Here is a 21,620-nt window from a genome sequence, read left to right as displayed (position 1 = left end):
AAACCAGAAACGGGGGACAGAAGGGCTTTTGTAGGGACTTCCCTCGTGGACCAGTGGTTAAGAATCCGCCTTCCAATGCCGGGGACACGGGTTCGAGCCCTGGTCCGGGAAGATCCCACATGCTGCAGAGCAACTAAGCCCGTGCGCCACAACTACTCAGCCTGTGCTCTAGAGCCCGCGAGCCACAACTACTGAAGCCCGTGCGCCTAGAGCTCGTGCTCCGCAACAAGAGAAGCCACAGCAATGAGAAGCCCGCGCACCGCAACGAAGAGTAGCCCCCGCTCGCCGCAACTAGAGAAAGCCCGCGCGCAGCAACGAAGACCCAACGCAGCCTAAATAAATAAATAATATTTTTTTTTTTAATGAAAGGTTTTTTTTTAATCTGGGAGGGCCCTGAAGGGTCCTGCTTGGTTTCAGTCCCGCCTTTTCTTTGATACGCTTCAATCCTGAGGGCAACAGAGGTACGTCAAGAAAGAGAATAAAGTTTCAGATAGAGAGGCTAATCATAAACTTGGCAGGGGAACTTGGTTTTAGGGGCATTTGGTTTCACAGTCACGATGAAATTTCTAATTTATAGCTCTTGCCCTTATCCAAAGTCAAAAATCCTTAATTTAGTTCCACGACCCTCCATGACCAGACCTCCTCCTGCCTCTGCAGCCTCACAACCTCTTCATGTCCGCGGTGCCGTTCTGCACTCCAGCCTCACTGACTTGCTTTCAATTCTTTGAGTGTATTGTGTTCTGGATTTCTTGTGGACCTCAGCATAGGTATGCCCTCTGCTTAGAACCCTGTCCTTTCTTTTCGTTCTCTGGGCTGCTTCCTCATCCTTCCGGTAACTTCAGTGCTGTTTCCCTGGGAAAGCATCCTTGGCTTGCCAGGCAGGGGTCATGCTCCTGCTGTGTCCTGTAAATTCTTTCCACTTGCTCTCCCTTGGCTTGTGACACACTTTATAATGATTTTTTGTGTGATGCTCTTTCCCCCAAAGTCGCAATATTGGAAATGTATCTCTCCTTCTCTCCATTAATATCCCTAGTGCTTGGAAGGTAGGAGGTTTTCAATAACTTTTTGTTGAATAAGTGAATCGGTGGGGTCTGGTGGAAAGGGGAAAAGTATGTGCAGAATGTGTTTGCAAGAGAGGAGGGATGGGAGTGGGGGTGGAAGAGATTAAAAAAGCAGTGAATAAGGGTAGGGTCCCTAAGGAGGACCAGACAGAGGAGGCCAAGTGAGGGAAACTAACACGTGGCAGAGAAGAGCGGATAGCTTTGGGGAGGGGATCTTAACTAATACAGTACTCTAGTCTGACCTTTTGAATAGCGTCTGTTTTCTAATACGTGTTTGTAGCAGCCGAAATGAGAAAAGCTCAGTTGTTTAGGGTGATCGCTGGAGCAACTTGTAGGAAGCAAGGAAAGTGTCCTCATTGTAGAGCATGCTGGGCAGCCACTATGGCATTTCTAAACTGGAGAATGTGACCATACACTGAGCTGCTAAGGAAGGTAGTTTTTGTAGCATTGTCTAGTATCAACTGTCATAAACTCTACTGTAAGAAGTTAAGTGGTTTATACTTAAGATTTTTGGATATGGATAGGGGGGCAATATAAATTCTGTTGAAAAGGCTATAGAAAATTGGATTACCGATGGTTGGAATTTTGGAAGTAAAGTGCAGTGAAATACCGCGCACCTGAGAGGTTACCTGCAAGAGCAGGCACTCAGGGTGCTGGACAAAGAGCGCGTTTCCCATGCTGTTTGTAATGGCTCCCGGACGTCCAGTCTGAGACCTCTCGTTATTAACAGGGGTAAATTACCATTGAAACATATTAAGTATTTTAAAGTGCTTTAGCAAGCTGCATTTAAAAAGTGCTTATTAAAGAAAAATACCTAAAGATAACCAATGATGTTACTATCTTGCTCTTATTTTTTTTTCTAGCCCTATTTGTATACATAGTTAAGGTCATGCAGTATGAACAGTTTTTAAAATCTACCTTTGTTTATTTAATATTATAAGTGTTTCCTCATGTTCTTAAAACCTGTTGTTAACAGCATTTTAAATGATTGCAGGTTTTTTTTGGTCATTTGGGAATGCTATAACTTCTCTATCTGCCAGGTATTAATTTACTTCGTTTCCAGTTTTCTTAAAACTAATACAAGGCTGAACAGTGAACATCTTTGTGCTTAAAGGTTTTTTTCTTCACTTTATTTCCTTAGTTTAGCCTAGTTCAGTGGTTCTCAAACTGGAGTAGTGTGCATCAGCCTCACCTGGAAGGCATGTTAAGCACAGACGGCTGGCCCCTGCCCCTGGCATTTCCCACCGAGGAGCACTGGGGTGGGGAAACAAGTTCCAGGCGGTGATGGTTGTAGCGAGCGCTCTTCGAGAACAGCTGGCCTCCGTTGTTGGCGGTGAAACTGTAGAATTGAGGTTAAGTTTCTCAGTCAGTGGGAGTGATTACGATCTTGAATGAAACTGAGTCTGTGCACCAGCCTGTATCAGGGAAGTCCAAGAGCTAAAGGGTTGTATCAGCACTGAGAATTCGAGCAAACGAGTGCTGTTCTGTGCAAGGTTCTGTGCCAGGTGTTGTGAGGTAAGAATACCGTGATTTTAAAACAGAGCTCATTTTTGGCCATTTTACAGTCTTTTTGTGAGATAAGACAAATACAACTAAAAAATGCCAGAAGAAAGGTGTAAACAAAAAGCTTCAGAATTCAGAGGGAGGCATGGTCATGTTTGATTGACATGTCAAAAAGTTAGGAGGCCAAGAAGTGGAAGGTCCAGGAAGAGGTAGGCTATTTTTAAGCAGTTTCAAAAGTTGAAATCAATAAAGCTTGGGGTTTTCAGCCAGGCAGACCCCAGTTCAAATCCTAGTACTGTGCTTCATTAGCTTTGTGATATTATTCTCTCCGAGTCTGTTTCTTCATTTGTAAAATGGGGAAAATACCCCAAGATGTTTGTGTAGATAACATAGAACACCTAGTATGGTGTCTTGTGGGAAACAAAATACTCAAAAATTGTTGAATAAATGATGAGCTTCTTGAAGGTTTTTCATTGGTGCCTCAAAGCATTGTGATTAGCAAGGCCAAATCACCAATAAACGTCCATTGGCATAAAAGAGATTGATGCCTTCTGAAACAGCTTTCCTCTGGATTAAAATTAAAAGGAAATTTTTGTTAACAGAAAATGGGTGGTACCCAGCAAGTGTGAAATTTGCTACCACTTTAATCTTATCTTGAGTTAGAGCCTTGAAAGGACTTTGATTAAATTGCTTTAACCGTATAGTAGTGTGCCTCTTCACATTTGCTTGAGTATTACGTGACAGTGCGGCATCTTTCCTTCTTTGACCACTCTGTATAAATTGGCCCTTCCCACTGCCTCTCTGCTGTCCTGTTTTCATACCATGGCACTGACGTGGATTTTCTTGTGCATTGTCCGTCTCTCCCACTAAAATGAGTGCTGCTTTAGGCAAGGACTTGACTGTGTTGAGTGCTGTATCTCAGTACTTAGACCAGGGCCTGGCACACAGCAGTGAATGAACGGATGAAAGAGCCAATTGAGGATATTCAGGGGAAGAGGACGGAGAAAAGTATTGGGTGGATTCTTTCTTTTAAAAATGGTTTTGTGAGCATATTTAACTGCAGTAGTAACACACTTGTATTTTAAGCTCCTGCTGCTATATTTTGAGGACATTCTAAGTCCAGTGGAATGATTTTGAATACCATTGCTTCTCCAGTGATATTTGTTGAGAGAAAAGGAAAGCATCAGCTCAAATATTTTTAGACAGTTTTTACAGAGACTTAAGTCACCAAAATTGTCTTCCAAAAATCCTCCTGATTGTGGGAGAGACAGCTGAGTTGCTGTTGATAAAAAGTGACTTATGGGGGAAGCATATACTCTATAGTGTTTACTCTTGCTCTATACCAAATAGAAACTGATTCGTGCTTGTTCTATCTTTGGGGCAGTCCATCTTTGCTTTTCTTGGGTTCCAAGTCAGCCTGGTAAAATAATTAATGTTTTTCTTTTCCTAGGGATTGATTTGGTCTTACCACTTACACTTCCTGCTGTCTGGTGGATTGATATTCTGCTGTGTCTGTTGAGGGCAACAATGATAGGGATATTACCACTGCTTTGCTCTCTAATTTGGAATATGTGGTTTTTGTATAAAAGATTTTCTGCAAAAGATTTACTTTCCCAGTTTGGTTTCCTCAGGCCATTAATACATTTGTTGCTCTTTGTTACTGTACATTAACTGATAAGGAATTGCTGTAGCCCAAGTGGGCAGTGGGCAGGTCAAGTTGGCAGGCTTGATCTTAAAAATTCTAAACATACAAGCCAGAAATGCCTTGAATTTAGAAGTAAGTTCACTGCATACTGTGATACTCTGAGATATCAAAATTATTAGTATCTAACATGAACATGGACTCATGTTCACATTCCCCTGATTGTCACAGATATCTTTCCACAACTGATTTGCTTGACCTAGGATCCAAAATGGCTCACACACTGTGGCTTGCTTGCTGTATTCTTAAGTCCCTTCTGTCTCCACCCCTCCCTTCTTTCTCATGCCATTTGTTTCCTGGAGAAATTGGGTCATTTGTTTTGCAGGAATGCAACATTTTGGGTGTGGCTGATTACTTCCTAAAGTTGTTATTTAATTTGGCAACCTCTAATCCCTTTTTGTCTTAAAAATTGGTGTGTGTGTATGTGTGTGTGTGTGTTTATGTGTATGTGTGTTTGGTAAGAGTATTTCGTAGGTCGTGCTGGGGCATTACATCAGGAAGAGTTTGTTGTCTGACTCATTTTAATGATATTACAATTGATTAGTAGGTTTAGGTGTTAATAACCTTTTTACCTTTATTTCAGAAAAGCTGGATTCTTTGCTCTCAGACTACGATATCCTCTCTTTATCCAATATCCAACAGCACTCTGTAAGAAAAAGAGATCTACAGGCTTCAACACACTTAGAAACACTACTAACTTTTTCAGCCTTGAAAAGGTAATTTCAATTATTCATAGAATAATGTTGGAGCAATGAGGGACTTGGTTTGGTAAAAGCAGAAAAATTGGAGTGTCTAATTAAGTCTTAGAAAGTTACATTTTAAAGATTTGTAATACAATTATAGTCTGTCATGATTCTTATAATAGTGTATTGCTTATTCTAAAATTCATATAATGACTGTTTTTAAAAAAGTAAATATGTATTCCAAAGGAATTAATGATGGTATATTTATTTAGTTTTTGGAATTCTAACAAAGAATTTTAATTAATTGAATGATTATCATACTTTTGTGCTACTTTAGAATTGTCCACCTTATACTAAGTACTGTCTTAATTTTATATATGAAGACACTGAGGTTTAGAGATAAAGGATTTGTTTAGGACTCCACAACCTAGTGGTGAGCTGGATCTCTTTCCACATTGAATTGCTCTTATGTCATAGCACAAACTGATAGATGTGGTCTATTTGGGCATTAATTTTAATATCTCATGTTTTGCAGATGTAAGTGTGTTAGATAATAACAGGCCTCTTCCTAAAGTCTTTTTAGGGAGCTTTACTAATATCAAATAACAAACACTGGGAGCATATAAATGGGCTGACTTTTTCTTTATATATAGGGTAGACCTTCTCCAACACATATATAAAAGTAATATATGCACCTGATTTAAAAAACCACAGAGGGACTTCCCTTGTGGTCCAGTGGTTAAGACTCCACGCTTCCACTGCAGGAGGCACAGGTTTGATCCCTGGTCAGGGAACTAAGATCCCGCATGCTGTGCGGCGTGGCAAAAAAAAACCCCAAAAAACTCTAGAGGGTATGAGAAGTTTTTACTTCCCAGACCCAGCAAGTTTCCTGTATAAACTTCCAAAAGATTTTAATGCATATTTTTTGCATATAGATCTATATATATGTAGGTGATATAGATAACATAGATTTACCTCATTTTTAACAGCTGCATAAATATTCCTGTTGCGTAAAATTATGACAGTTTGTTGACTAGTACCGTACAGATGGATACTGTCTAATCAAAGTGATTTTTTTTCCTGTAACAAACAGTGCTCCAGTGAATATCTTTATAAATATACCCTATCCAGGTATTTTTATAGGATACATTCCTAAAAGGTGAATTACTGTACTGGATCAAGTGTATACATATTATAAATGTTTATTGATGTTGACATGTTTCCTCCTAAAGACATTAGACCAATTTCTTCTTCTGGCAACAGTGTGTGAGTTTACCTCTTTCTTTCTTTCTTTTTTTTTTTTTAAATGTCCTAGTAGAGGAGAACACTCTTTTTTTTTTTTTTTTTTTTTTAATGTTGAGCCTTCTTTTAATTTATTTATTTTTATTTTTGGCTGTGTTGGGTCTTTGTTTCTGTGCAAGGGCTTTCTCTAGTTGTGGCAAGCGGGGGCCACTCTTCATCGCGGTGCGCGGGCCTCTCACTGTCGCGGCCCCTCTTGTTGCAGAGCACAGGCTCCAGACGCGCAGGCTCAGTAGTTGTGGCTCATGGGCCTAGTTGCTCCGCGGCATGTGGGATCTTCCCAGACCAGGGCTCGAACCCGTGTCCCCTGCATTAGCAGGCAGATTCTCAACCACTGCGCCACCAGGGAAGCCCCTACCTTTTGTTATCCGTGCTAATACTAGGTTTTATCCACTTTTGACTTCTCTTGCTCTGAAAGGGGATGGTACCTCACAAATGTTTTGATTTTAATTTTGTGTAAAATTGATCATCTTTTCATGCGTTTATAAGGTATTTTTCTGTCTGCCTTTTCGTATCCATTTACCATTTTTCTATTGGGTTTATCCTTTGGGTTACTGAATTGTAGTCGTGCTTGGTATTAAGGAAATGACTCCATCATCACACGTGTTACTGATATTTTATGCAAATATTTTTACTGTATCTTTATTTTTCCTAGTTATTGCCATCATCCTTAGATGATTTTTGAATGATTTCTTTTTGTTGGATTTTATGCCAGAATATTGCAGTATAGGTTATCTAGCTTCACCTATAGCAAATTTGAGCAGAGTGGTGATATTAATAATAGCTATAGTTTATCAGGTATTTACTTCAGTAGGCACTTTACATATATTATCTCTAATTCTCACCATACTTTGCATAGAAGTCTTTGTTACTCCCTTTTTGAAGGCAAAGAAAAATTGAGGCTCAGAGAGGTTAGGTAAGTTGCCCAAAGTCACTCAGCTAGAAGGTGGAAGATAAAGGATTTGAACACAAGTCTGACTTCCAGACTTACTGTGTTATTTCTGCTATGCTGGTGAAGAGTTTGACGAAGGAGTGGAGACCTAGCAGCGAGAAACGAGTAGGAGCAAAGGAGGCCTGGAGAAGGCTTTAAAACGACAAGAACTCAAAGTTCAGTTTTCTGGGTTTCTTTTGAAGTTAGACTTGAGGTAGCCTGTAGGATCCTTACTCTAGGGTCAGACACTGCCATAGCCCAACATACTTCTCTTTCATGTTTCATAGATGCCATTGATTCGTTAAGGAAATGCTAAACAACATCTCCTTATCTTCCCTCTGTGTAAGGAAGCAGAGAAATTTATAATTTAAATTTTCATCTTAAATGTTTAACAGGAAATGTGTCTAACAATATATGAGAATTTTGTCCCGGGTACTTTAAAGTAGTTTATTTCACTTAACCCTCAAAACCATTCAGTTAGTAGTTGGCATTACTTCCACTTATAGATGAAGATAAATTAGGTTCAGAAGAGATCAAACAGCCAGTCGGTGGTGGAGGCGGGATTTGAGTCGGGTGTGTCAGAATCCAAAGCCTATACCCTTTCTTTTCTGTTATACTGTGTTATAGAAGCTTAAAAGAAAAAAAAAAAAAGGGATACTTGAAATGATCGAATTGTAGAGGGCTGAACTGCCTATATGAAGCCACTCATTATTGGATGGTGATGGTAAATGAGATGTTCTGTTTTTAGATGGTGGAGGAAAGCAGAATAATTTAAGATAACATTAAATTTTGATGTGATTATTAGTGGTTGAAAAAGCATGGAAACACTGAGAGATTGTATGATGAGTTAAAGACTAATCTTATGGGGAAAAAAAAGTTTGAAATTTACCCAGAAGTTACATTCCCTCTTTTTTATAAATCAAGAAATAGTATTACTATTAAAGTAATGAGGGCGGTGGCGGCGGAGGCCGGAGGCTCCCTGCTCGCCGACCCCAGAGCGGAGCGGAGGATGCAGCAACCGCAGCCGCAGGGGCAGCAGCCGGGGGGCCAGGGAGTGGCACCGGGGGCGGCCCGTGGGGGTGGGTCCGGGGCGGGGGCCCTGCCGAGTCCACCTTTCACCGCGGCCACGAGCGCTTCCGCCTTGCCAGCGCCTGCCTGGACGAGCTGAGCTGCGAGTTCCTGCTGGCTGGGGCCGGAGGGGCCGGGGTGAGGGGGCCGCGCCTGCACCGCATCTCCCCCCACGGGGCTTGGTGCCTGGGGATCCCGTCTGCATCCACTGCAACATCCCGGAGTTATACCCTGCTGTGCCCCCGTCTGGTCAGTGGAGTCCGATGACCCTAACTTGGCTGCTGATTACTATGAAATGGAAGAAAAAGAGCCAGCTGAGGGCAAGAAATCTGAAGATGACGGCATCGGAAAAGAAAACTTGGCTATACTAGAGAAAATTTAAAAGAACCTGAGGCAAGATTACTTAAATGGCTCGGTGCAGGCTACTGACCGGCTGACGAAGGAGCTCAGGGATATATACCCATCACAGAGTTTCAGAGGTGGAAACTATGCAGTCGAACTCGTGAATGACAGTCTGGATGATTGGAATGTCAGACTCCTCAAAGTTGACCAGTACAGCGCTTTGCACAACGATCTCCAGATCTTCAAGAGAAGAAAGGAGCTGACTTCTTTCTACTTAACGTTTCTTTTAAAGATAACTTTCCCTTTGACGCACCGTTTGTCAGGGTTGTGTCTCCAGTCCTCTCCTGGGGGTATGTTCTGGGCAGAGGTGCCATCTGCATGGAACTTCTCACCAAGGAGGGCTGGAGCAGTGCCTACTCAGTAGAGTCAGTGATCATGCAGATCAGTGCCACACTGGTGAAGGGAAAAGCACGAGTGCAGTTTGGAGCCAGCAAATCTCAATACAGCCTGACAAGAGTACAGGAGTCCTACAAGTCCTTGGTGCAGATCCACGAAGAAGACGGCTAGTACACACCCCCGAAGGAAGATGGCTAACCCGGGAGTGCCATCCCCTTCCTCCTTCCCTAGGCACCACTGGACCAATTACCTTTGAATGCTGTATTTGGATCTCACACTGCCTCTGTGGTTCCCTCCCTCATTTTTCCTGGACGTGATAGCTCTGCCTATTGCAGGACAATGATGACTATTCTAAATGCTAAGAAAACAAACAAACAAACAAACACAGAACTGAAACTCAAGACTGACTTACAGACCAACCAGCCACCTGGCTAGAGCCCTTGCTAGCAGGCATTCTTAAAAGAAACTTTTGAGCCTCATTATATTGCTGGAAACTCAGCTGTGCTCCAGCCTAGGGCCTCCCTACCTATGCTATGGTAAGGATTTTTAATTTATTTTCTCTTATTTCATGTACACTGCTTTTTTTGGTTACCGTGTGTGATGGGTGTGTATGAAAAAAAAGTATCTTTGGGAAAACAATTACAGTTAATTTGAAAAAAAATAATACAAATATTTTAATACTTTTTTGATAATGTTATAATTTTTTTGGAAAAAGTTATACATATATATCACTTATATGTGGAATCTAAAAATTAGTACAAACGAACTCACTTGCAAAACAGAAACAGACTCACAGACGTAGAAAACAAACTTATGGTTACCAAAGGGGAAGGGGGTGGATAAATTGGGATTATGGGATTTACAGAATGCACACTACTGTATATAAAATAAAAGATTTATGTGTATCACAGGGAACTATATTCAATATCTTATAATAAACTATAATGAAAAAGAATCGGGAAAAAAATATAGATGTATACATATATATATAGATATATAACTGAACCACTTTGCTGTGTACCTGAAACTAACACAATATTGTAAATAAACTATACTTCAATAAAAAAAGAAAAGAAATATACACAGGAACCTAGGAAGAGATGAATTCCCAGGCCTCAGGAGAAACAGAAACTGGAGGGTGTTTATGCCCCTTTGACCTGGTGGTCCACTGTGAAAATGACTGCTGTAGACTGTGTGTGTCCCCACAAATGCATCTGTTGAAATCTTAACCCCCAATGCAATGGTGTTAGGAGGCGGGGCCTCTGGGAGGTGATTAGGTCATGAGGGTGGAACCCTCATGAATGAGATTAGTGCCTTTTTAAAAGAGCCCACAGGGACTCTCCTGGTGGTCCAGTGGTTAAGATTCCACACTTCTACTGCAGGGGGTGTGGGTTCGATCCCCAGTCAGGGAGCTAAAATCCCATATGCCATGTGGCCAAAAAATAAAATAAAATAAAACATGAAATAAAAGAGGCCCCAGAGAGCTCCTTCATCCCTTCTGCCATGTGAGGACACAGTGAGAAGGTAGCTGTCTCTGAACAAGGAAGTGGGTTCTCACCAGACACTGAATCTGCCAGTACCCTGATCCTGGCCTTCCCAGCCTCCAGAACCACGTGAAATGAAATTCCGTTGTTACAAAACAAATAAACAAGCAAACAAAAAGTGAAATATCTCAAAATATTTGAAGAGGGCTAGAACTGATAAAGAAATGAAAGCAGGGACTTCCCTGGTGGCACAGTGGTTAAGAATCCATCTGCCAGTGCAGGGGACATGGGTTCAAGCCCTGGTCTGGGAAGATCCCATGTGCCGCAGAGCAATTAAGCCCGAGCACCACAACTACTGAGCCTGCGCTCTAGAGCCCATGAGCCACAACTATTGAAGCCCGCGCGCGCCCAGAGCCAATGCTCTGCAACAAGAGAAGCCACCGCAATGAGAAGCCTGTGCCCTGCAACGAAGAGTAGCCCCAGCTCGCCACAACTAGAGAAAGCCTGCATGTAGCCATGAAGACCCAATGTAGCCACAAAGAAAGGAGGGGGAAGGAAGGAGAGAGATATATACCCAGCTAAATGGACCATTAAAAATAGATATGATGGGGACTTCCCTGGTGGTCCAGTGGTTCAGAATCCACTTTCCAATTCAGGGGACACAGGTTTGATCCCTGGTCGGGGAACTAAGATCCCACATGCTGCGGGGCACCTGAGCCTGTGCACCACAACTACTGAGCCTGCGTGCTGCAACTAAGACCCAACGCAGCCAAAAATAAATAAATAAAACACTATAAAAAAAATAGATACGAGGTACAGACTTCCAGTTATAAAATACATGTTATGAGGATGTAATGATGTATAGCATGGTGACTATAGTTAATAATACTGTACTACACATTTGAAAGTTAGACCTTAAAAGAGTAGATCTTAAAAGTTCTCATCACAAGAAAAAAACCTGTAACTATGTGCGGTGATGGATGTTAACTAGACTTATTGTGGTGATCATTTTACAGTATATATCCAAAAAAAAAGATACGAAAATAATGTTAATTCAGACTGATTAACACCAGTTTGTAGTCACTGTAAATCCTTAAAAGTCAGAAAGATAGGGGCCTCCCTGGTGGCGCAGTGGTTGAGAGTCCGCCTGCCGATGCAGGGGACACGGGTTCGTGCCCCGATCCCGGAGGATCCCACATGCCGCGGAGCGGCTGGGCCCGCGAGCCATGGCCGCGGAGCCTGTGTGTCCGGAGCCTGTGCTCCGCAACGGGAGGGGCCACAGCAGTGAGAGGCCCGCGTACAGCAAAAAAAAAAAAAAAAAAAAAAAAGTCAGAAAGATAAATTGCTAAAGGAAGTCTGTAAGTACACGATTTCACATAATTTGGGAAGGATAAAGTAAAATATAAGTTCTGACTGACATATCCTTTTGGAGGTTTTATAGCTCAAAGGTGAAGATTGGAAACTCAAAAAACAGGAATTTTACCAACACTTTTCCTTACGACATAGAAGATTAATGTAGAAAATGAAGAGTGCAATTCTAGTGATTTTCCTGGAAAGAACATTAAGTAAAAATAGTATTGAGACTCCTAGAGAGTCTAAAACTAACTAATAAGGCATTTATAAGAGGGATGCTCTTTTTGGTTGTTGTTGTTGTTCTGTTTTTTTGCTTTTTTGTGTTTGTTTTTGGCCGTGCCACCCGGTTCGCAGGATCTTGGTTCCCCAACCAGGGATCGAAACCGCGCCCTCGGCAGCGAAAGCACAGAGTCCTAACCACTGGACCGCCAGGGAATTCCCAGGAGGGATGCTTTTCTTTTCAAAGTTCTCAGCGTAGCTGACGGGGAAAAAAATCATAACTGTGTTTGGGAAGGTGCGTTTTAAGGTAGCAGGAGAAAATGTTCCAAGGTTTTCTGAGATTATGTTCTATTGTGTTTCCTTCCCAATGACCATTAAAAAAAACCCACAAACAAACTGAAGTTACCTTGTTATGCTCAACAAGTTTAAAAAAAAAAAGTGTTGCCATGGAGATAGTCCCACTCTGGATTCTTCCTGGCAATTTCGATTCACCAAACCTGTAACATTTTATATTTTCAACACCATAGCTGACAAAATTAGTTCCTGTGGCTGAGATAAAAACCATACCTTTATCTTTGGTGTTCTTGGGTACATTGAAAGAATTTTGTAAATGATCATTGAAAATTCTTGCTCACCACGTCCAGTTTTTATGTCAGGAATGAAACTTGTACAAGAGAGTATTAAGCCAACTAAAGAACTGGAGTGTGTATTTTGCTATCTTTGTTGGATACCTGATACTTATTTTCCTCATGGTAATTGTGGATTACTTTTTTCAGGGTAAGTTCTCTTTAGAAGGAGAAAAGAAGCATGCTGCTTTTAAACATGGAAAGTAGCATATTTATTAATTTTGTGCAGCAGTAAGAGCAGCTGATTGCTGGAGGCACCGGAATGCAGGCGTTTGAAGTAAAAGCCAGGTTCAGTGTTCGGTTCCTCTGTTTACCAGCTGTGGAACCTCGAGCATGTTGATTAATCTCCAAGTCTCAGTTTTTACTGTGTGAGGTGGAGACAGCGTACAGAGCAGCTAGCACTGAGTAGGTGTTCAATGAAAGGTATCCAGTAATATCAGTCTTCCCTAAATTTTTTTTTTTTTTTTTTTTTTTTTTCCTTTTGCGGTATGCGGGCCTCTCACTGCTGTGGCCTCCCCCGTCGCGGAGCACAGGCTCCGGACGCGCAGGCTCCGGACGCGCAGGCTCAGAGGCCATGGCTCACGGGCCCAGCCGCTCCGCGGCACATGGGATCCTCCCAGACCGGGGCACGAACCCGCATCCCCTGCATCGGCAGGCGGACTCCCAACCACTTGCGCCACCAGGGAGGCCCTTCCCTAAATTTTTAAGATAAGCAGAACTCCAGCTTAAACTATCCATTTGTGTTTCTTTATTTTCCCGAGTCTCCAGAAAAGATGAATATATGAGCTCTTTGAATCTTTTTTCCTCCCACTTTTAGTTTCTTTTGGTCTGCCAAGTTCTTACAACTAAAGAAACTAGTCTGTTTTGTCTTTACTGGAGATAACAACACTCTAAGTACCTTATAACTAAGTAAAACAGTAGTTATAACTTGCATAGTACTTTGTTAATGTAAACTCAAGTGTCAACTTTTTTCTTAAGTAAGTTTAATTAAATGAAAATTAGGCCTCTGTTTTACGTGCTTAAAGTTCAGATACATTCTTTCTTTAGGTATTTTAAATTATACCTGACATCAAGTACTGAACGCTTTTCCCAAAATTTCAAAGTCGTGGTGGTAGATGGGAAAGATGAAAGCGAGTACCCCGTCAAATGGCAGGACTTCTTCAGTGGACATGTGGTTGGTTAGTAGGTGCTCATTTGTTTCCTTTGTGCTTGGGGGGTTAGGTGTCCACATTGAACTAGATTGTGTATTCTTTTTTGAGGGGAGGAAAAAGGGGCGTCAAAGAAGTGCTAAATCTGGAAGCAGAAACATTAAAACAGGAGGAAATGGGTATTATCCAGCATGTCATACTAACTGGCTGTTTTCATGATTACAACAGATTTCCTCTTAAGTCATACAAATTTAACCTCCTTTTGTCTTCAGGGAGGGATTGTCGACTTCCCTTATGAGATTGTAAACAGGGAAGATAGGAGATAAAATAATTGACTCTGTGATCCTATCATGTATTTATTTAAGAAAATATATTAAACAAGCAATTGCAGTTTACTTCTGGAAAATTTTCTGCAATATGAAAAAAATGGCACTAAAATACCCAAGTAGTACATTTCAAGACCTGTATATTCTGAATCATGCTTTCTGCCTCCTCTTTCTTACCCCAAAGTAGGTAAAGTTATTCCAGAAGAAAATCTACACTTTGTTTGTTTTGTTCTATAACACACTAGATAATTCTCATAAGAGGCTTCAGGGAAAGAGGCCGATTTCAAATGACTAGAGTTGTGGCTCCTCCTTAAGTGAGAAAACCCAGCTGCTATCTGGGCCTGTGTTTTTTACATCTCCACAGTGCCTGGGCACATTCCAGTCTGTAGAAGGGCTTGCTTGATTTTTATTGATAGTGCATAGTTTATTTTTTGATTTAAATATTTTTTAATAATGACTTTTTTTTTCTCTTAAGGTGAGCCTGACTCTAGGGTTCTAGCCCACATAGGAGATGATGATATTACAATAAGAATCAACACAGATGGGGCGGAATATAATATAGAGGTAAGTCTACATGTGCATTTTTTTTATCAGGAGCATATATCTCTGATGTTTAGAAAGCCATTATGCAGTTGTTTTAAGAAGAAAAGGGTCTTTATACTGAACTTCTCCTTGTATTTAAATTTTTTTTTAAACCAGAAAAATAGATGAGTAAAAATATATATATATATATATTTTATATATCTAAGATGCTGTCATAGGATGCACTCTGTATTTTTAAGTACAATAATTGAAAGTCACATGTGAGATGGATAATGGGAAGAGGAAACTCACTCATTTTTTCTTTATTCTTTCTCTAATAATCCTTCTCAAAGATGAAGGTGAAATCTTCTTTCCTAGATGCCCTGGAAATGCAAGATCTATAAAAGGTGATAGTTCATAGTCTTGAGAAGTTAAAAGAGGAAACTGTAGGAAACTCAGGCTCTGGCCATTCTTCCATTGAAATCCTAGCAGTAGAAACCAAGAGCAAACTGGCCACATTTGTGCGAGACACATGGCTGTATGTCAGATACTAGTCCAGAAAACAAAACGTTTGCTACAGATCTGTGGGTTGAAGTGTTTCTGCGTCTCTAGGAAAATGAGAATACTATGGAACATGGACACATATTCTCTGAGGTTGCCACAGAGGGAAACAGCTGGAGGATCCCACAGGGGATTTTTATGGCCAGGCTTGGAAGTGGCCTACATCACTTCCACCCACGTTCCAGAAACTCTTGTCTCTGACCTGCCTACAAAGGAGGCTGGGAAAGATAATCTGTTGTGCTCAGAAAGATAAAACTGTGTGGGGAATGCACAGCGTTGTTTCTGCCACAGTGCACAGGATTGCTTATTTCCTTAGGATCATCTATTAATTCTTAATCCAAAAGGGGTGCATTTAGGATCCAAGTTAATTTTGCTCAGATGCCTCACTTTTCCAAATATTTCCCTTTGGGACAGTTAGGAATTCTGTTTCCATCTGTATCTCTCGGTTTCACTGAGTACAAAAATGACCATAATTAACATTTCCCTGTGAGATGTTCACTTAAAAGTAAACTCATCAGGTTTATTGAAGTACTTTTGCATGAGATTAATAATTTTTAAATTGAAAAAGTGGTTTATTACTTAGAAGCCCACTCTCCCCCCACGCCCCAACCCTCCCAGCTCTAGGAAACCACTAATCTACTCTCCGTCTCTTCAGGTTTGTCTTTTGTGTCTCTTTAGATTTGCTTGGTCATTTCCATAAAAATGCAGTCACACAACATGTGGTCTTTTGTGTCTGGCTCCTTTCATTTCGAATGTTTTCAGTGTTCATTCATGTTATAGCACATGTCCGGTACACCATTTCTTTTTATTGCCAAATACTATTCCATTGTTTAGATATACCACATTTTGCTTATTCATTCATCAGTTGGACATTAGTGTTATTTCTACTTATGTTATGAATAATGCTGCTATGAACATTTTTGAAGAGGTTTTTATGTGAGCATATATTTTCATTGACTTGGGTGTATAATATACTAGGAATGGAATTGTTGGGTCATGTGGTAGCTCTGTTTTTAACCTTTTGAGGAGCTGCCAGACTGTTTTCCATAGTGGCTGCTCTTTACATTCTCACCATGTTACATTGACTGCATTTTATGTTCCGTATTCCATTCTCACCAGCAGTAGATGAGGGTTTCTCCACATCCTTGCCAATACTTGTTGTTATATGTCTTTTTGATTACAGCCATCCTAGTGGGTGTGAAGTGGTCTCCTTGAGGTTTTGATGTTAGTTTCTGTGGCGGATATGGAGATACATACACACATATACAGACACAGAATCTTTTCTGTATGAGCTCTCTGGTTCCGATGAGACCATTGTCCTTACAGAGAAGATCTTTGTTTTGACTAGTCAGTTTACTTAACCTGGAAATGAATGTTATCTAAAAATAGGGAAAGGATGTTGTAAGACTTGAATATTTAGGAATTTTTATATTTTCCATCTCAGTTATATTTGTTTTCTATTTTAGCCACTTTGGAGACTAATTAATGATACTAAAGACAAAAGAGTGTTAGTTTATAAATCTGAAGATATCAAGAATGTTTCACGTTTGCAGTCTCCAAAAGTGTGTGGTTATATAAAGGCGGATGATGAAGAGTTGCTTCCAAAAGGGCTGGTAGGCAGAGAGCCACCTGATGGTAAGACTAAAAAAAATATATTTCAAATAAGAAGCAAGCGTAACAGTTGTCTTCAGTAGGGGTGGTTGTTAATTGATAAAGAAAGAACATGATTATCAAGTAACTATAGTATTTGGCTTGAAAATAGTTTTGTTCAGAAATTTCTTGATTTTTTTGTCTGTAAGGATTGAAAACACTAGAAAATAATGATGGCAATAAAGATTGGACTTTAAAAAAGATTGGGGAAAGGGGAAATTGAATAATCTGAGGGAAAATATTTTCATTTGTAGGTATTTAGAAATGACAGAATAGTACTGTGAAAAAACAATCTTCAGATAAGTTTATAAGAAATTAGTTGGGGGCCTCCCTGGTGGCGCAAGTGGTTGAGAGTCCGCCTGCCGATGCAGGGGATACGGGTTCGTGCCCCGGTCTGGGAGGATCCCATATGCCGCGGAGCGGCTGGGCCCGTGGGCCATGGCCGCTGAGCCTGCGCGTCCGGAGCCTGCGCGTCCGGAGCCTGTGCTCCGCAGCGGGGGAGGCCACAGCAGTGAGAGGCCCGCATACCGCAAAAAAAAAAAAAAAAAAAAAAAAAAAAAAAAAAAAAAGAAATTAGTTGGTAGCAAGAGAGGTCTGTCCTGTTTAGAAAGAAGCAAATTATCAGTCTTGGGACAGATGAATTTAGAGTCATTTAAAGACCATCTACCCATCTCGGAGAAATTCTCTGTCCTCATTTTTGAAAACTTTAGAAAAATATGACTAGCATTTTAGTATATTACTCAATTCTTAAACAGTGTGATTATTTGATAAGAACAAATGACCTGTTGACACAAAATAATTTTTCAAAAAAAATTTTTTTTTTTTTGGCTGCCCTGCATGGCTTGTGGGATCTCAGTTCCCCGACCAGGGATTGAACCTGCACCCTCAGCAGTGAAAGTGCAGAGTCCTAACCACTGGACCGCCAGGGAATCCCCACTAATTTTTTAATGTTTGATTATCTGGATATTTTTACTGTTATTTGTGTTAATTTGTAGACTTCTTCTAGAAGAAAATGACACCTCATAGCCCAGCAATAGATAGGTGATTGTTTTATTCTGTTAAGTACTTTTGCACTTTTCCTTGGTTTTGAATTCTACAATTTGAAAACCTCATATTACTTTTCACTTTTTATCTTTCTCCAAATTGTTTTCCTGTTCAACATACCATTAAGGATACTGAGCTCAAATAATATTTGTTTCAAAAATACGGTAGATTTAAAATGTTACTATAAAAAACTCCTTGTTTTGATGAATTTTGATTTAATAGTGCATCCAAATTCATATTAGAGCTTGTTCATCGGGTGAAGAGAAGAGCTGACCCTAATCCCCTGAAGAACACGTGTAAATTATTGGTGGTAGCAGATCATCGCTTTTACAGATACATGGGCAGAGGGGAAGAGAGTACAACTACAAACTACTTGGTAAGTGTTTGATACTGGATGAGGTAATGGACAAAAAAGCTCACATAGGTAGGCAAATTCCATTTAAGAGAAGACTGCTATAATTTGAACGTAGTGAAATGAGATCTGTTTCAGATGCTCTGTGATTTCCTAGAATATTTGAGGGCTGTCACCTGAGGTTCTCACATTATTGTATAGAGATTCTAGTTTCAAATTTTTGAAACCCCATTTTGCCTTTCAACTAAGATTTTCTGCACATCAGAATTTTTATGCATATTATGTTTAGGGAAAGTTCATAACGTAGGCCTTCCTTCTTTATAGAACTGAACTCTGAAAACATCTCTGCTATAATGGCAGTGATCGTGTTGGTGACATGTATGGATGGGGGAAGAAAGTATTGATATTTGTATGAACTTGTGTGTATTATTTTTGCTTATATGTATATATCAGAGGAGTTGGTCAGTTTGGTTTATGTTGTACTGGTATAAAATAGCTAATTGTTGGACTGTAACTGGATGAACTAGATGGGACTTTTGTGGTCATAACTAACTACAGGGCGAAGATTTGAAGGCAGGATTACAGAAGTGTTGATGCTGGATTTTTAAGCATTTACTATTGTAATTTTAAAAGTCAAGGGAATCATATTTCATTGACATTTTTTTTGTCAGTATGACCTCATTCCTCGTGATAACTTGGCACTGACAGAAATGATGTTGAGGGAATAGAAGAGAATGCAGCTATTCATTCGTAGTGCAGAGCCCGGTGCAGCAAAGACGTCTTTCTCCTTGCCTTTCCCTTCCCTTCCCTGTCAAGTGAATTTATTACGAGGGTAGTGGGAGTCGTGTGTGAAGTCACTATAGTTCTGGTTCCTAAGTAAGAGAGTCCTTCTTGAAAAGCTTCTTTCTTAGTGTGGGTTTTGTATTAGGGGCTCTTAGTTTGCTTCTTTGTTCATTACACCAAGAATATGAATATAATGAGAGGTCTGGTGTTAAAAATTGCATTTCTTGGGCTTCCCTGGTGGTGCAGTGGTTGGGAGTCCGCCTGCCAGTGCAGGGGACACGGGTTCGTGCCCCAGTCCGGGAAGATCCCACAGGCCGCGGAGCGACTGGGCCTGTGAGCCATGGCCGCTGAGCCTGTGCGTCCAGAGCCTGTGCTCCGCAACGGGAGAGGCCACAACAGTGAGAGGCCCGTGTACCGCAAAAAAAAAAAAAAAAAAAAAAAAAAAATTGCATTTCTTGGTTTACAGTTAGTATAAGCAAAGAACAATTTCTTAGATGTATAATGTGCTTCACAGCTGCCAGAACAAACCTCATTTACCCAGTTTTTGAACAATAAAATCTTCTCTTTGAGGAGCAGATTGGTAATGAGTATTCTGTTCCTAATATATTCAGTAGTTTGAATTGTCCTTGGCTATTGTACTGTGGCTCCTCCCTCAGTAATCTCTACCTACCTTCCCAAATCAGAGGACAGGAGAAAGGAGGTGTGGTGAGACCTCATTCCTCTCTCTCTGTTTCTACCTGGTCCTTGGTGCTGAACTTTGCCCAGGGAGTGTCTGGTGTAGGGTTAGCAGTATCTGTCACTGTTCCTTACCTCTTTCTGAAGAAGATGTTTTTCTGAGGTACGTGGCAAGAGATAGAATGAACAGAGTACTTATTTTTTGGAATATTTTAGGTAAATTGATTGACTTTAACTTTCATTTCCGTAGTTGACTGGAATGGCAGTTTTTAAAAAGCTTGTTACTTGATATTTTGGTTCCCTGTGCAGTTGATTACCTGAAATTTGGGATGAACTGTACCACTGCTCTATTCTGGTAGCAACATTTTAAGTTTGAGGCTAGGAATAATTTCTTTATTAGCACTGTCACCGTAAAGCATTAACATCTTAATGCTAGTTTTTGTAATTGGTGCAACTTTCACAATGGTATTTTATCTGAACTGATTTTTTTTTTACTTATATTACATTGCAAAGAGTGGTAAAGATATACATAATGTCTTTCTCTCGCTTTTTTATACACACAGATAGAGCTAATTGACAGAGTTGATGACATCTATCGGAACACTTCATGGGACAATGCAGGTTTTAAAGGTTATGGAATACAGATAGAGCAGGTATTTATCAATGGATGTGGGTTATAATACTCAGCTAAGTTATGTGTTGTAAGTATTTGTCACTTGTTTTCACAACCCAGAAACTTATCTTCTACTTTACTGGTAGTTAAATATTCTGAAATGCCAGTGATTTTTATCTGATAAACTTAACAGTGTTTTGATATTATTTATAGATTATGAAATATTCTTTTCTTAGGCTTATTTTAGGCAGAAAGCCGCCGTATGCTGCTATGATCTCTCTTTTTTCTGAATTCATGGCCTTTTTATCCCCTGCCTTGCTTTAGTTTTCTATGATTATGCTTAATGTCTTTAGTTAGAATTCTAGCACGTATTGTTGAATGCTTAGAACATTTACTTAAAAATACTGTGTACATTTGCAAGGCATTTATACATACAGAACCATTAGATCTCTTTTCCCAAATATCTCCTGAGTTCTTATCTGTCAATAGAGTATGTCCAGCAATGATGTATTAATGTCATCCTAATTATATCACATAGTAAAAATTGTTCCAAATTGATAAGACTGATGAACAAGACTTCTGAAATCGGGTGTTGCTTCGGACAGACATTTTGACATGTAAATTCAGGAAATTATTTTCTCTATTTTTTCCAGGCTCTTTGTACTAAACTAGACATATTCTTACAGGTTCTGTAGTTTAGAATTTCGAGAATAAAAAGAAAAAAGCTTTTGAAATCATACTTATAAATGCTAAACTTTTATAGTACTTGTAGAAAACTAAGAGAATTATTTTCCCCTTTTCCATTCTTTTACTGTTTTGCATTTTCTTTTTTAAGTTATTATTTGAATAGGTAATATATACACGGTACAAAAGCCAGTGAAAAGTAAGTCTCCTCAACCTCTACCCATTGTCAAACCAGTTCCTTTCCCCAGAGACATCCGTGTCACTAGTTTCATCCATATCTTTCCAGAGATATCTTATGCATGTATAGCATGTGTTTGTATATGTGTGTATTTGACATATCCGTGGTATGTTGTACTCTTTTGCACCTTGCTTTTTCATTTCATGAATATGTTGGTGATTATTCCATTATGGTACAATAAAGGTGTCTCACTTGTTTAAAATAGCTGCATCATGTTTGAGTTTTAGGAGACCAATAAATAAAGCTCCTTTTTGCTTTAAAATTTGGAAACCATTGAAAAAATTAGGTGTGATAGGAGATTAAAAACCCCGTTTCTTTGAAGATGATAGGTGGGCTGGAGGCTGCGGTTTAGATATG

At 40.1% G+C, this 21,620-nt stretch overlaps 1 protein-coding gene and 1 pseudogene across 1 annotated transcript in view; both read left to right on the top strand.

Moving 5' to 3' along the window:
* The window catches only part of ADAM17 (ADAM metallopeptidase domain 17), a 55,596-nt gene that overhangs the window by 6,366 nt on the left and 27,610 nt on the right, over positions 1-21,620 (top strand). The window contains exons 2-7 of the mRNA XM_060117107.1: positions 4,850-4,982; positions 13,715-13,845; positions 14,617-14,705; positions 16,691-16,859; positions 18,161-18,294; positions 20,292-20,381. Of these exons, the coding sequence (XP_059973090.1) occupies positions 4,850-4,982; positions 13,715-13,845; positions 14,617-14,705; positions 16,691-16,859; positions 18,161-18,294; positions 20,292-20,381 (746 nt within the window). The remainder of the gene's footprint in view (positions 1-4,849; positions 4,983-13,714; positions 13,846-14,616; positions 14,706-16,690; positions 16,860-18,160; positions 18,295-20,291; positions 20,382-21,620) is intronic.
* On the top strand, positions 8,313-9,530 carry LOC132501507 (ubiquitin-conjugating enzyme E2 Q1-like; annotated as a pseudogene).

The sequence above is a fragment of the Mesoplodon densirostris genome, chromosome 14 (assembly GCF_025265405.1).
Source record: "Mesoplodon densirostris isolate mMesDen1 chromosome 14, mMesDen1 primary haplotype, whole genome shotgun sequence".
NCBI lineage: Eukaryota > Metazoa > Chordata > Mammalia > Artiodactyla > Ziphiidae > Mesoplodon > Mesoplodon densirostris.
This window is presented reverse-complemented; position numbering and strand designations above follow the sequence as displayed.